At 35.8% G+C, this 15,394-nt stretch overlaps 1 protein-coding gene and 1 pseudogene across 3 annotated transcripts in view; one reads left to right on the top strand and one right to left on the bottom strand.

Annotated features, from left to right (window-relative positions):
• Positions 1-15,394, top strand: part of Sntg1 (syntrophin gamma 1) — a 409,578-nt gene that overhangs the window by 389,500 nt on the left and 4,684 nt on the right. For all 3 annotated transcript variants that reach the window (XM_041657058.1, XM_041657057.1, XM_041657059.1), the window contains one exon: positions 12,184-12,294. In XM_041657058.1, coding sequence (XP_041512992.1) covers positions 12,184-12,294 — 111 coding nt within the window. The remainder of the gene's footprint in view (positions 1-12,183; positions 12,295-15,394) is intronic.
• On the bottom strand, positions 388-10,150 carry LOC121451499 (annotated as a pseudogene).

The following is a 15,394-nucleotide window of genomic DNA, read 5'->3' on the forward strand; positions in this document are numbered from 1 at the left end:
AATAAAGCATGATTAATGGATAATTATTATACCAAAGTAAATATATATCACTCTGTCCTGATATACATATAAATATAGAAAGAGATGATTGATGGATGGATTTTATAGAGACAGAGACAGACATATAGGTAGATTGTGGAAAATACATGAATAAAGGAAAGATAGATGATAGGCAACAGCCAGTTTAAAGATAGATGATAGAAAGATGCATAACAGTTGATTAATAGTAGATACAGATTTATTCTCCTTTTGAAAATATAGCTTCATACTTTTGGGAAATTTTTTTTCTCTAGATATTATTTTGAAGAGTTCTGTCAGTTCTGTCACGAGTTTTCTGAATTAAATCTAGATGATGAATATAAGGAACAGGTTTTTATAGTTAATGTCTCAGAATTCCGTATGGAATGGTGCAGCTTGGGTGTTTGGAAACTCTAACAAATGAGGGTCTGCCTTAAACACATGACTTAATGTGAATACTGAATATTCTGATGGGTTTCGTGTTTCACAAATCATTCATGTCCTTTGGGAAGAAATGGACTTTCCTGAACAATCATAGTTTTAAAAATAGTCAGTCTGGTGGATTGTGTAAAAAACTAAAGTATTCCATTCTTTATTATCAGTTGGAAGTGATCTTCCAGCTCTTCTAGTTCCAGTCTCCTAGTTCATGCTACAGCATCTTCAGTGGTCTTCAGTTTGCAGGAATGTGTCTTGCTACTGTCTCCTTTATTAAAGGATGGCCTAGGAGGGTATTAATTGAAGCATTCCCTCTCAGTAGTTTTAGAGACTAATGAGTAATCTGTTCTTAATTTTCTCTCAAATTATTGTGTGCATAAGATTTTCTATAGAAAATAAGACGGTAAGACATAGTTGAGAAAAGTAGAGTATAGATTATTTAGGGATGAAGTGGATCGAATGGTCTACTGAACTGGTCATGTGAGCAAGACACTAGCACATTCATAGAGAATTACGATGGTTCAGGACCCAGCACCTGTGACTGTCATTCAGAAAGATCCCACTATCTAAAGATTGCAATGGCAGTTTCGTGTTCACAGTGAAATCCAATAAATCATGCTAGAAGAATAAAATTATGTCACATAATTTGTGGTCTCTGTGGGATGCCTAAAGAATACTCAGTAATTAAAATTTCCAGATGTACCCTTCTGATATGTTTAGTAAAACTAATATCAAATAAAAATAAGCTTGTGGGTGTTAATCTAGTGAAATAACTAATCTACTGATTAATTAATCAACCTGAGTATTAAAATAATTTGATAAATATATATAGGAATAAATGAAACTTATTTGAATGAAAATAGTCTTTTTCAAATTGGAAATGTTGTGTTTACTTAATATGAGTCAATATAGCCAGCAGTCTATACTCAGTCATTTGTTAGTCTCTAGGAAATATTTGAAAAATTTGATCATTTACTTGTGGCTGCTGTTATGAAAATTAACAGCCTTATTAAAATATAATATACACACTATATCCTTCACTCCTATGATACAGACTAAGTACAGTTACAAAATGGTGTAAACATCACCAAATCCACTTTGGTAACTTTCCATATTCCCAGAAGAACATTTTTATTTATTAGTGATTTCTCTTTGCATCAGTTACTTTTTGAGAAATTTAGAATTTTATATATTTATTTTGTGTGTTTCAACATTTTCCCTATATGTATCACTATGTACTCAGTGTACACGATACCCATGAAGAAAAAAGTCTGTTAGATACCCTAGAACTTGAGTAATGGACAATTATTGACTGCAGCGTAGGTGCTGGGGATCAAACCCGTGTTCTTTGCAATAGCAAAAAGTGCTCATAACTGTTGATCTATTAGACCATATTTTTAAAAATATTATCATTCTTCCTTTCCTCTGTGCACCCCTTCTATCCCTCTATTTTCTCTCAAATTCATGATGTTCTTACCTTTGTTATTGTTTTACACATACAAACACACACAAACAAATACACCCTGCTGAGTCCATTTAGTTTTTCTGTGTGTATGCTTTCAGGGTCAATTACTTCTCATTGGATAACCAATTAGGGCATTGGTGGGTGTATATTTGGTTCTCTTATCATTGATACTGCATATTATTCAAACATATTTTTAGTAAAAATTTTAAAACCATCTTGTCTCTGTTACAAACAGAGGACAACTGAACCCAAAGAATATAAGCATGCTGGCATTAATTGCCCATTGCCATGACTCACCTGCCGCTTCTTCCTAAATCACAGGAGCATTTTACACACAGGACATTTTATGCTGCATAAATGTCCAGAGTAATGATGAAGGCAGAAAAGCATTCATTCTCCAACCTGGTTAAATGTTTAATCAGTGTTATCTGTTATTGGTGTTTCTCTGTGAGATAGCTCTGGGACTACCAGCTTTCAAACATGGTTTTAATCTGTTAGGCTTTTATTACTGTTGCTGCTACAGCTTCAAGATTGAATTATATAGTACATGATTAATTCTAATATAGGCTACTCGAACCAGTTCTTTTGTATGAGATATCCAATAGTCATAAATAACACATAATGTGTTAATATTTCATTTTAAGATAATGATTAGCTCATATCTTTTAAATTAATACCCATAAAAGATTAATAATATTTGTAAGCATTAGTCTATTGTCTGAAGTTGTTATAAGCTTATGGTCTTCCTTATCTCTATTATTAATTTTAATAAGATATAAAATGTAAATATTATTCTTGAGAATATGTAAAATTCATGCCATGTGTAACAGCAGTAATTTCTAAAACTTGCACATCATAATATAAAATTTACTTAGGGCATCACATACTTTCAAGACAAGACTTGGAAAACTAAGCTGGAGCTGACCTGGAAGCCTCCTCCCAAAGGAGAACCTCTGATACCAATGGAAGGAATTATGCAATGCAAGTTTCCAAGAGAGAAAAACAGGCAATAGTCATTCTCATCTATGAAGCCAATAAACCAAAATACCAATCCTAACAGGAAATATTCAATGGTGCAAGAGTGAGTGGTAAATAGTCGTTAATAGTATAATCATAGTAACCAAGTTTGTCTGATTGGATTAAGGCAATTCAAAAATAAAATAGCATCAATAAGAAGTATGATGGCATGTGTACTCAGAAAACTAGATAATTGGTGTGGCTACAAACTGTACTCAAAGTTATGAGCATCCACCCGCAGAGAACACATTTATGGTTCACTCTATTGGAATTTTTTCTGTAATGTGTTTCTACAGTTATAACACAAATTCTACCATGCTATTCTTTATGCTTCTTTTCTATCATGTTTTAATTATTTTTACATTGAAAGTGACGTATTAAGATTCAGGAAGAAAAATTGAAAATAAGAAAGATAATGTGTGTTAGCAACTTTACACTTGGAGCCACGTATGACAGGACTCCCAGGAGTCTTACCTCTGCACAGGACGCTCTGTGGAAGCTTGACAGCTTTCTTCTAGCAACCTAACCGTCTAATAAATATCTCAGAGGCAGACAAGTTATTAACCTGCTGGACTTTTTAATGTTACTTTTCAGTTAAGTCAATCCCTTTTGCTTTGAGGATAATGAAAAACATTGGATTTATTGTAAAAACACACACAAAAGCTCATCCATTTACAGAAATAATCTAACAGATAATTCTTTTCTAGTGCTTGCATACCTTAAATCAAATCTAAGCTAAAATCTCAAGGGATATATGACTCCAAAGTTTATGTGAATATTTTGCAAATACAGCCATAAAATTCCTGAAAACTCTTACTTGAATATATTATGGAGTAACATGAAAATTAAGATGTACTTTAATGTCCATATTTATAATTCAAAGTGCATAATGACAACATCAGGTAAACGACAAAAGTATTTTTTGCTAAACAATAACAACTACTTTCCGTATTCTTTGTACTTGACATCTTTATCATTTAAATTTCAAAATTTTCATTTCTTATACATTTTGATAATTTTCTTTTTAATGTGATTTTCATTAAGAATGCTTGACTTAATTATTTTTAATGTATTTTAGTTTATATTGGAATTATGAATTTTACTTACGTACAACTATTTAAATAATTTAAAAACCCATCTTGGAACACTTCACATATTAAACAAATAAATAAGTGTTATATATCAACCTTATAATGTTATGCTGAAATTATAACATTTAAAGATTATTTCTAAGTAGCCCATATTTCAGTGGATGTTGTCTCCATCATAAACATGTTATTTCCTCTGGCCATGCAATCTGTGTTAGGAGACATGCTGTTCCTGTGAATTGCTTGAGAGAGAAAAGATTTTGTTACAGAGTTTCAGAGCTACTAGTCCATGAAGCAATGCTTCCTTTGTTCTGAGCCTGGGGTAGGGGACATCATGGCCAGGAAGAGAAAAGAACAAGAGTCCTGCCATATCCTTTGTGAACATGGCCTTAACGACGAGGCTTTATCCCATTAGCTCACATATTTTACCATCACAGCCACCTTCTGCAGTGTGATCTTGGGGCTGAATCTAACAGCCAGGCCTCTTGACTCTTCTCCAAATCATAGCTAAATACATTGTGCTTGTTTCCTGTTTTGATTTACCATGACAACACCATGTTGCTCCTATCCGCTAAAACATGCTTCTGGCAGGCCCTGTAAATAGGAGAAAGCTACTATGAACCTTACTGTCTTTCTTTCTTTAAGGCAGTTGTTATGCATGAGACCCTACCCTCACTAATGGACTGGTGCTCCTATGAGGAGTTTCAGGGAATACTCTTATTTCTTTCACCTCTGCCTTTTATCACATAAGCTGGCAGCAGGAAGATGCCATCTTGCATACAAAGTGTGAGCCATTGTGCTTCCTTCTGTGGAAAGAAGGGAATACACACTTGCATGCTCAATGACAAGCACCAATACGTGGACTTGATCCACCATCCCACACAAATCTAGCTTGATCAGCCTACTGGGCTATGTGTAAGGAGTGTCCTAGAGAAGCACAAGTGATCAGTAGCAGCTACAGGAATTTCTATGTGGGTGAGAGCTATCAAGTTGGTAACAGTAGAACTGAAGTGTCAGTGTAGTAGAAGATGAGGCAGAGAGGGAGCTAATTACGTCTACATGATCCTGTGGCTACCTCTACATATTGTGGAAATACTCATTCAAGCCCTGTCCTCTGCAATAGACTTTAGGTTTTGAAAAGGGATTTTACAGTTCTAGTATCTAGCAGTGGTCATCAAAAAGCCATAGTAGCATGCTTAGTCCTCCCTGAATCCTGACACTGCTCCTCTAGAATAATATAAGCCTGAGCTATCAAAACAGAGCAGAAAATTACTTAAACTGCAAGCAAAGCCAGAACTAAGGCTTTTAGTGTTAAAACTAAACTACAAGCACACACTTTACACTAGAGTGGAACCTCTCCATTGGGCAGTGATGCTGTAAGCCACAATCCTCTAGCAGTTGCTTTCTGCTTTTACAACCTTGTTGAAAAGCTTTCTGAATCTCGAAACACTCTGAGCTTCAGAGATTTTCTTTTATTACTCAAGCTCTGTTGATTTTATTGGTTTCCTCAGTCTTGAGAGCCTCTCTTCTCTTTCCAGGGGGTAGCACTTCAATTCAGGACAAAGTACCTAAACACTGTGAGTTTTCATCATGAACTATATCTGTTATGATACTGTTGATATTTGGCTTCCAAGTCAACAGAACTAGAAAAAGTGGTGTTACTTGTAAATTACCCAGTATCTACTCTTTGGTGTATTCAGAAACAAACACTGTCACCCTTAGAATCCAAAACTCCTGCCAATTAAGCACAAGTTTTGCCTGTCTCTTAATTATTTAGACACATGCAACTTTTAAGAAAATAAACTTAGTAACAAATAACATACTGACCTAGCTGTTGATTTTTTTTCTGTCTAAATAAAAAGGAAGGTTTTAATTTTAACATAGTAAAATTACATAAAACGAAACAGGTATTAAGCAAGAATTACAGTTACAGTATTTATATCTACTTTATCTTTTATTGTAACTAAGTAAAACTATAACTATCTATTCTTCAACTCCATCAAAGACCTCAGAAGGATATAATATTGCCTAAATAAACAGGAAGTGCATTGTAAGCAACTTTCAAAACTCTAGAATTGACAGCGACATCGCTGCCTGGATAGTCACCCAAAGTTCTTCTGTAACATTAGAACATCCATCTTCAGCCTATAGGTTCATAGAATCTAGCAGACATTTCCATGAAGCAGGAAATTTGAAAGACTGTTTCACTTATCTTGGTAGTTTTTCAGTCACTTTCTTCTGTATCTAGTTGTTGATTTTTGCTTTTAATTTTTGTTAACATGACACAAGCTAGCATTATCTGAGAACTGCAATTAACAAAATGCCTCCATAAGATTAAGCTGAAAGGCCGTATCTAGCCTCTCCATTCAGCCAGATGCTGACCATTCCTCTCCAGAGTCTATCATCATAAGTGATGTCCTCATCCTGCATCGAGGTAACTTCATGCAACAAAGGGAAACTGATGCAGAAAACCACAACCAATCAAAGTACAGAGCCAGGGAATCAAAAATCATCCAGGCCCAAGTACTTCTCTCTCCCATTGTCTGCATGACTTAGTGTTACAGCATCACTCTGTTCAATGGAGAGGTTCCATTCTGGCTTAAAGTTTGTGCTTTTGTTAGACTGGAAGCCTCTCAGAGATCTGGCATTTGCTTGCATTTTAAATAATTTTCTGCTCTGCCCTAGGTTTCATAGCTCAGGTTTACACTACTCTGATGCATAAAATGTCGCTGATCCTAGAATCTTCTTCCAAATCATTCTCACCTGTCAGAATCCACTCTGACAGGAATCAGCAAGGAGTACCTGGACGGGGGCGTGAGGTTATAGGAAATGGAAGGTTAAGAGAAATGAAGACAGAAACATAGGATAGATAGGGAGGACTGAAGACCAATACCAAACAGCCCTGAGTTTATTTCTCAGCATATATTCTAAATACAGTCAAAAGGCAGAACAATGAACAGTACAATCAGTTAACCATCTTCCTGCACTATCCCTGGGAGGAAGCTCAAGCAGGTGTATTATTTTATTGAGCTAAGTAGCTTCTAATCTCTAAGAAGGAGTGCCTCTGGCTGGCACACACCATTCCAAATCTTAATAGAAAAATGTGCTCTTTCCACTGGGCAAATTGCTCTTTCTATGGGCTAGCACAGCTGTTGCTCATAGCCCTCAAAGATACTGGATGAAGCAGAGCAAGCAAGCTTGAACTCAAAGACTTCCTTAAGCCAGAAATGACTCCAGATGGAAACTGGTTCACACATGGGCTCCCTCACTCACCACCATTCAGAATTCCATATCTTTTTTATGATTGCATATCACCTGTTCACCTCTATAACACTAGTATAAAATTAAAGCCTGGCAAAATTATCAGCTTGAATTTCTTCCTACAGACTAAAGCATATAGAAGGAACAGAATTACTTCATAGGTACAGAATTACTTCATAAAGAAAAAAATGTATGGATGAAAAGAATATCATGTAAAGAAAGAATTGAGAGAATTTTACTGTCATCTAAATATAGGATATTTGTAGTTTGTACTTTTATTTTTTGGCATGGTTTAGGTACAAAGCTTAAATATAAGATGCATTAGTATATTTATTAGTATATTGCATTTTCGTGGTAATCTATGTAATATCTTATCATGATGTCATTCTCTTCCTGATTAGTCAGGAAGGTGATGCGGCCGTTCCCAAAAGTTCACTGGAGTGTATAATAAGTATCTGTGATATGTGTTTATCTCAAATATTAAGCAAGTTGTCTTCAACAAGGAAGGACACAGTGCTCAACATACCCCCAATCTCCTCATACAAACTGACATCTTATCACACATAGGGATTAATTTTTGGTTGATATTATATTGAAACTTGAATTCTGGCCTGAGGATGAATGGGATCTTAAAACTCAAATCATTTTTATTGTACTGACCTTTCACCTTTTTATTTCAGTATAATCCGAGATATCTTTGAGTCTTTTGTAAATAAGAATGCTTCAATGCTCTCTTTCTAAGAATGTTTATTTTCAAATAAGAATATTTTGACTTCTTCATTTCCTATTTATATCCTTTTAATTTCCATCTCTGCTCTTATTGCTGACTAGGATTTCAATCATTATATAAAGAAAAGTGCAGGGATAGTGAAGAGCACCATTTTGTTCCATATTATAGTTCAAAAGCATAAGTTTCCTCTCCAATTAGGACAATGTTGGCTGTAAGAGTGTCATATATAGCCGGGCGGTGGTGGCGCATGCCTTTAATCTCAGCACTCAGGAGGCAGAGGCAGGCGGATCTCTATGAGTTCAAGGCCAGCCTGGTCTACAAGAGCTAGTTCCAGGACAGGAACCAAAAGCTACGGAGAAACCCTGTCTCGAAAATTAAAAAAAAAAGAGTGTCATATATAGCCTTTATTAAATTGAGATATATCCCTCCAGTCCTGTTCTCTCCAGAGCTTTTATCATAAAATGAGTGTTGAATTTTCTCCAAGACTCTTTCTGCATCTACTGAGATAATCATATGCTTTTTGCCTAAGAGTTCACTTATAAGGCTTAATAAGTTTATTGACGTAATCTATACCAAACAGATCATGAACCTCTGAGTTACTAAAACTGAGGTCATGTGTTGTGTGGTCCTCCTTGAATACTTATTCATATATATGAAGTCACATAAAACATTTAATTCACTTCTAAACCTAGATAATTTTTTACCTGTCAATTCACATTACTTAAAACATTTTTTTCTGACTGAAAGTTCTGCACACATTAATGCTATTTTTGTTTGTTTATATATTTATATATAAATATATTTATATTAAATATGGTTATTTAGACGTAACCACAATCAGATTCAACAAATCAAGATTACCATGGTTAGCAGGAAATATTTAATGAATAAATAAGATCCAATTTTCACATTCTTGAGAGAAAATCTTGCACAGTCCCTGAAGCACACTCGCATATATCATACACTGTAAAGACAGAAATTGCAAATTACTTTATAGATTTTTGTATATTTTGACCCATTTATTCACTTTTCCCCTTTGATTGAAAATGGATTTTTTTTCTCACATAATATATCCTGATTACAGTGTCTCCTTCTTCTACACCTGGCAGCTTTTCCAACCTCCCCTCCCAACTGTATCCACTCTGTTTTGTCTGGATTTTAAGGGAAATAATGAAATAAAACAAAAATTAAAAAAAAACCCGACACACTGGAATTGTATAAAACAAGCCGCATGAGGTAATCCTTGTGTTTAGCACAGCTCATCAGAGTGCACACTCTCCAGTTCCTGTTGTAGCTGATTAGAGTGGTCACATCCTCTTTGCTCAGCTCAGTCAAAGACCTTCAGGTTTTCAGTATGTTGTGCTGGTGTCACAGACTTTGGGATCTCCAAGTTCCTTTGTTTGGGGAACTGGATCAGCACCTGGACTGTAGGTTTATTGTACTTGTATGCAATTGCCTTAATCCTGGGAATCCTCCAGAAGAGAAGAGTCTTCGAACTTAGCCTTGGGCCTGTCAGGAGAGCCAAGGGGACTGTATGCAGTCACCACAATGCCTTTGAAATAGCAGTGCTCAATCAGCTTCTGTTGAGTTAGGTACAGGTGGCACTCGATCTGATTAATTGCAGGTTTCTCTTTTAAGCCAGGTTTGTTTAGGATCCTCTTAATCTGAGAGGGTTGAAGTTGGAGACACCGATTTCACCAAACCTTCACCCACCAGCTCTTTTATGGCTGCCCAATTGTCCACAAAATCATTGTCACTGGGAATCACATTTCCTGATGCACCCAGTAGGAAATAATCAGGCCCAGGCTTGAAACCTGTTGGCCAACGAATAAGGTAGCGGTCCCGGTAGTCCAGCGGCAGATCGCTGAGCGTCTTCTGGCAGGCTCCTTTCACCATGATCTTGTGGAACATGCACCACAGCTTGCTGACAATGAAGAATCACTGCTGGAGCTTCTCCTGGAAGGCCACTCCAACCTCCTGCTCATTCTGGTACACCTGGGCACAGTCAATGTGGCGGTACTCAATGTCAATGGCAACCTTCATGACCTCAGTCACTTGGCCAGGAGGAGACTTCCAAGTGCCCAGGCCCAGGGTGGGCATCTTGGCGCTGTTATTCAGCTCCAGATGGCTGGCCATGACTGCTGCAGGTTACACACCCTGACCGACAACTCTATGCCAAAGTCTGAAGCTGCGGATACCTGCTCTCCCCAAAACGATTTACACATGATCTTCCTGCTTCATCTGTCCTTGCAGGAAGTCCTCCTTGATCAACCTGATCATTTTTTTTTCCATTTTTTTATTGAAAAAAGGAGAAAAAAAAAACAAGTTTCCCCCTCCTCCCAGCCTCCCATTTCCCTCCCCCTCCTCCCACCCTTCTCCCCCTCCTCCTACCCTTCTTCCCCTCCCCCCACTCCTCTCCCCATCCCCCAATGAGGAGCAGAAGGAGGGAGAACATGAGCAAAGAAGTCGGGACCACGAGGGGTGCACCCACCCACTGAGACAGTGGAGCTGATCTATTGGGAGCTCACCAAGGCCAGCTGGACTGTGACTGAAAAAGCATGGGATAAAACTGGACTCTCTGAGCATGGCGAACAATGAGGGCTGATGAGAAGCCAAGGACAATGGCACGGGGTTTTGAACCTACGTAATGTGCTGGCTTTGTGGGAACCTAGCCAGTTTGGATGTTCACCTTCCTAGAAATGGATGGAGAGGGGAGGACCTAGGACTGATCATTTTTTAAGTTTGAATGATTTCACTGCTTTTCATTTTCTATGGAAATAGAAGCAAAATCTCTCTTCCAAATTAACAGACCCTTTGTCTAAAACTCTGATGTCAAGTTATTCTTACAATACATATGTTGGTTGAATCTAGCACTTTTTTATAATTAAATGTCTCTTAGCAGCTAAACAATTCAAAGAAGACAACAATATACATGATCTAGACTCTCTGTGTATTGCCTATCTTTATGTGGCTTATTTATCTTATTTTACTTTATACCGTGTTAAGGATATTTTTATTATTTTAAAACTTGTTTCTTAAATATAATACTGTATATATTCGTTTTATTCTCTCTTTTAAGTCTACACATTTTTAAAAACACACTGTGACCCAATTAGTGGCTCTTTTTGTCTGAATCTGTACTTACTGTGCATCTGTATTATTTTCTTATTGTGTGAGTAAAAACAGAAAAACTATTGTAACTTGTATCATGGTATGTTGGTGATTGACACTTCCCTCTCAGTTCTCTGAGAGTCGAGTTTCATGGAGGAGGCATGTTTATGACCCATGTTTATCGCCCAAGTTTGGGAAGTTACTGGATCCACACCATCACTGAGTAGTGTGCCATGGTTTCTTGGTAGCTGCATTTTTTTGTCTGCTGGTAGTGAGTACAGATGTGGCTTCTTTAAAAGGTGACTTCATGGCTCAATGCTATCAGCAAAAATGGTGGCTTTTTTAAGAGGCTCTACTACCAAATACTTTGATGGTATTCATGTTCAGCATGTGGTACACTATTCAGGGATGGTGTGGATCCAGTAACTAATTCCTTTCACAGGAAATCAAACTGATCTTGTATGTTGTAAGAAAAATCTGAGGTATTAAAGCTGTACATGCCCTGATTTCCTTAGTGGTTGCTCAAGTTTGCACTTCCACCAACAATGTAGGAGTGCTCCCCTTACTCCACAGTGGATTAGTTTCTCAATGCAAGTAAACTAAATAAGCAATATTGATGACATACTGTACATATTTACGTATATACTTTGGTGAAAAACAAATATTTTCCTACCCATTGTTGTAGACTCTTATGTGTACACTTGAAATTGTACTAATCTTATTTTTTCAAGACTAATGTTAGATAACCATAGAGGTCAGAATGTCTACTGGAGACATTTTTCTCTTTACTAGGAAAAGAATAGTACTACCTCACTGAAGAATTTACTTAAGTGATGTCTTTGAAAAACTTTGGTGACACCTGATATATATGTTAAATGATAGATTGAATATTAAATATTAAAAGATAACCTTTAAAGAATGAATTTAAATTTATATATTAATATTGAGGTATATTACTACATATGATTAACTTTTATATTTAAAATACATGATTTCTTGGCTTTAATGCAGACATAAACTTTGTTGACTTACTTGTTTCCATTTCTCTTTTCTTTTAGGCCATACTTTGGAGGTATAAATTCTCTCAGCTTAAAGGCTCATCAGATGACGGCAAAAGCAAAATAAAATTTTTGTTTCAGAATTCAGAAACTAAACAAATTGAAGCAAAGGTAAACACAAAAGAGCCATCACACAATACATTTCCAAATACATCAGTGCCTTAAAGATGCAATGAGGAGAATGTGTAGGATCAATAAGCACAAATGTTTTCCGCCTACCTTGAAATAGCACTGTGATCCTAAAGTACTTTTACTTGAAGGCTCTAGTGACAGATTTTCACTGAAAAGCATTGCTCCAGATAAATTACACCCAACTGATTCTGGGTCGTAGTTTTAATCTGGTATGAACTATAATTACATAAGACTAAAACAACATGCCAAGACCTGAAGGGGCCATACAGCAGTTTCTTAATTTTAAAAAATACCTTGGAAATTTAGCTGCTTTATAGTAATCTATCAAACCTTAAATAGAAGTATAAATTTGCAAAGAATATGGTTTTAAACAACTATGAAATAATTGCTAAGTAGTTATGACTTAAAGAAGATGAATTAGTCAATAACTTTTCACATAGTTTTACCTAAGTTATAGTCAACTGGAATATGATAGTGCTGTTGTTAGGTCAATGGAAATTTTAAACAATTTTGTATGTATAATTTGCAGAAATTCAAATTTTTACTTTTTTCTATTACCCTATAATGAAATCAACAGTAAGATTTTTTAGTTTAAATAATTCATAAAAATATTATTCCTCTGTGAAATAAAGAATAAATAATACCAAATTGTAAATTTAATCCTGTGGTATGGAAAACTACTGTACTTTTTCTTTTATGAAGTCATTGGCAAAATTTATTTTTCCAGTCATTTACCTGAGTTCAGCGTGAGTCTTAGAATGACTTTCAAGGACTTCCCAAGCATGACTCTGTGATGTTCTATACAGTAGCTTACCATGCTGTTCTACATCCTTACCATAAGCCTTCCTTTCAATAATGTGATTCTTCTTTTTCTAGTATGTCTACCCAGGCATTTTTCCATTGTTCCTTCTTGAGAACTTTCTCCATTTATATTTTCATTTCTGAAGTAGGAACTGTGATCATAGCTTTTATGTACTCATTCCTTCTCTTTCACATCTCCAACACATAGATGTAATTATCTTCTTGCCTTGCCTTTGTTTCCCATGAGGTTAGAAAAGTTCCTTTTTCATTCCCTTTTCTTGTGGCTTGGTTTCTGAACCCTCAATCTCATGTGTCTTCCACACATTACTTGCCTCTGTTTCTTGCTCTTTCTTTTCTCCATAACTATCAATGAAGCATCATTGTGCTTGCACTTACTTTGTTCTTTAAAATGATTTTCCATGTTCTATAAATAAAATGTTCTATAAATGCATATTCATGTAAATTTATTAATATTAACATTGGTTGGCTGCCTTAAGTTTTTAAGGAGGTGCACCATCTCAGTTAACCAAGATAGAATCATCTTCATCAGTTTGTAGCCCCAAACCGATGGTGCTATCAGCAAAATGGCATCATATCAACCAGATAGAATCATTGTTGTGGGGCCACATCTTCTTCCTGGAAACTTAAAAGATTAATATATAAAAATTTATTAATCATTGTGGAAAACTTAAACAATATTCATGTCAAAACAGAGAGTATGATTTTCTATAGACATGAATTTGAAGAAAGGTACCATAGAGACAAAAATAGGTATGGGGAGAAGAAAAATTTTGAAAGCAGAGGTTTGATAAACTTAGTGCCCTAGATTTTATCTTCTTTCTGTCCCACATCAGGTGGCTTCTGATATGAGACAGAGACTCTAAATTTTTCTTTTAAGAATGTGCTTGAATTTAGAGAAGGAGAGCTACTGTCTAATTCCAAAGTCAGCTTTGATTTTCAAGTGAGTTGCAAATGCCATTTCATATATATGTTTAGGTGTGAGATTTTACCTTGCAGAGGATATTGGTATCATAAGCCATATTTTTCTTTGCTTGGATTGCTGTCTTTCTTCTTTAGACATCTAGATGTCCAAGATCTCTTGACTTTTTGAAGATGGGTATTTTTCTGCAAAGACAAGAACAGAACCCTGCCCCAACCCTTATGAGGTTTCCATGGAACCTGTAGAATTGTCCCCTCTGTGAATAAGTTGTCATTTCTATTTATCAAGAGATTTCTCCTTTTCAAAGAGTATCTTGATTAATTTTGATAGTATTCATAGTTTTTCTTCTCCTGTGAAAACAAAAGCAAAACCCCTGTCCCAGTGTAGCACATCTCCTGGTTTCCATTCTTAGGTCAACACCTCCTTGAAATACACTAACTGATTTAATTCAGAAGTTTTTTTTTTCTGTTACCCAATGTCTCTCTGAAGCCATTGTTTCCTTCTCATTAGTATTAAGAAAATTTAAGGTTAATAAAGCATTATGCGATCTACTTCTGGGGATATTTTCCATCCCTTTCTATTTGTTTAACATATCCTTTATAGTTCAATTTGAAGTTTCTGTAAGTGTCTGACCTGTAGGATTTTGTAGCATATCATAATACACTTTATATTATAATAAGCAAAAAACTGTTTCATTTTCTTAGAGACATATCCTGAGCATTGTCTGTCTTTATTTGTGAAGGTATACCCATGATGACCATAACTCCTAATAAACGTGTGATTATCAAATCACTCTAATAACTCTTGATTTCTCTGACGTACCATCAGACTTTTCTTGTCTATCGTCTTTCTTTATGATCCATGTTTTTCAAAAGAAAGTGAAGTATTGTGATGAATATTTATTGAATGACCAAATACTTAAATTTTGAAATTAGGTTTTGCTTAGTAAGGCTCGTGGAAAAAAAATGTCAGGAAAGTTCTGTTGTAAGGAAACAGCATGTAAAGCCTCTGGATATTTGAAAGTCTCAGAAAAACAAAAAAAAAATGGGTAGAAAGGAAAGACTGTCCTCTGTGAATTCATACAGGTGTGAACAAGGGAGCTTGAGGGATGGCTATGACTGCAAGAGTTGATCATGGGGCGGAGGAGGTGATGTTGAATTAGGGTCAAACCCAGATCCATCAGTCTCCTACAGTCTATTCTCAGTATCTATGTCTTCCTGTCATACACTACAAACCTTAAATTGGTAAAAATATAAAACTGTAAGGTCTTGATCAGCATCAAATTATTGGACAATAATGAACCAGATGGGTAGAATAATTAAAAACCTAGATCTTACT

Source organism: Microtus oregoni, unplaced genomic scaffold (genome assembly GCF_018167655.1).
Source record: "Microtus oregoni isolate MIOR12 unplaced genomic scaffold, Mior012 000008F_ref0000371, whole genome shotgun sequence".
In the NCBI taxonomy this organism is placed as follows: Eukaryota; Metazoa; Chordata; class Mammalia; order Rodentia; family Cricetidae; genus Microtus; species Microtus oregoni.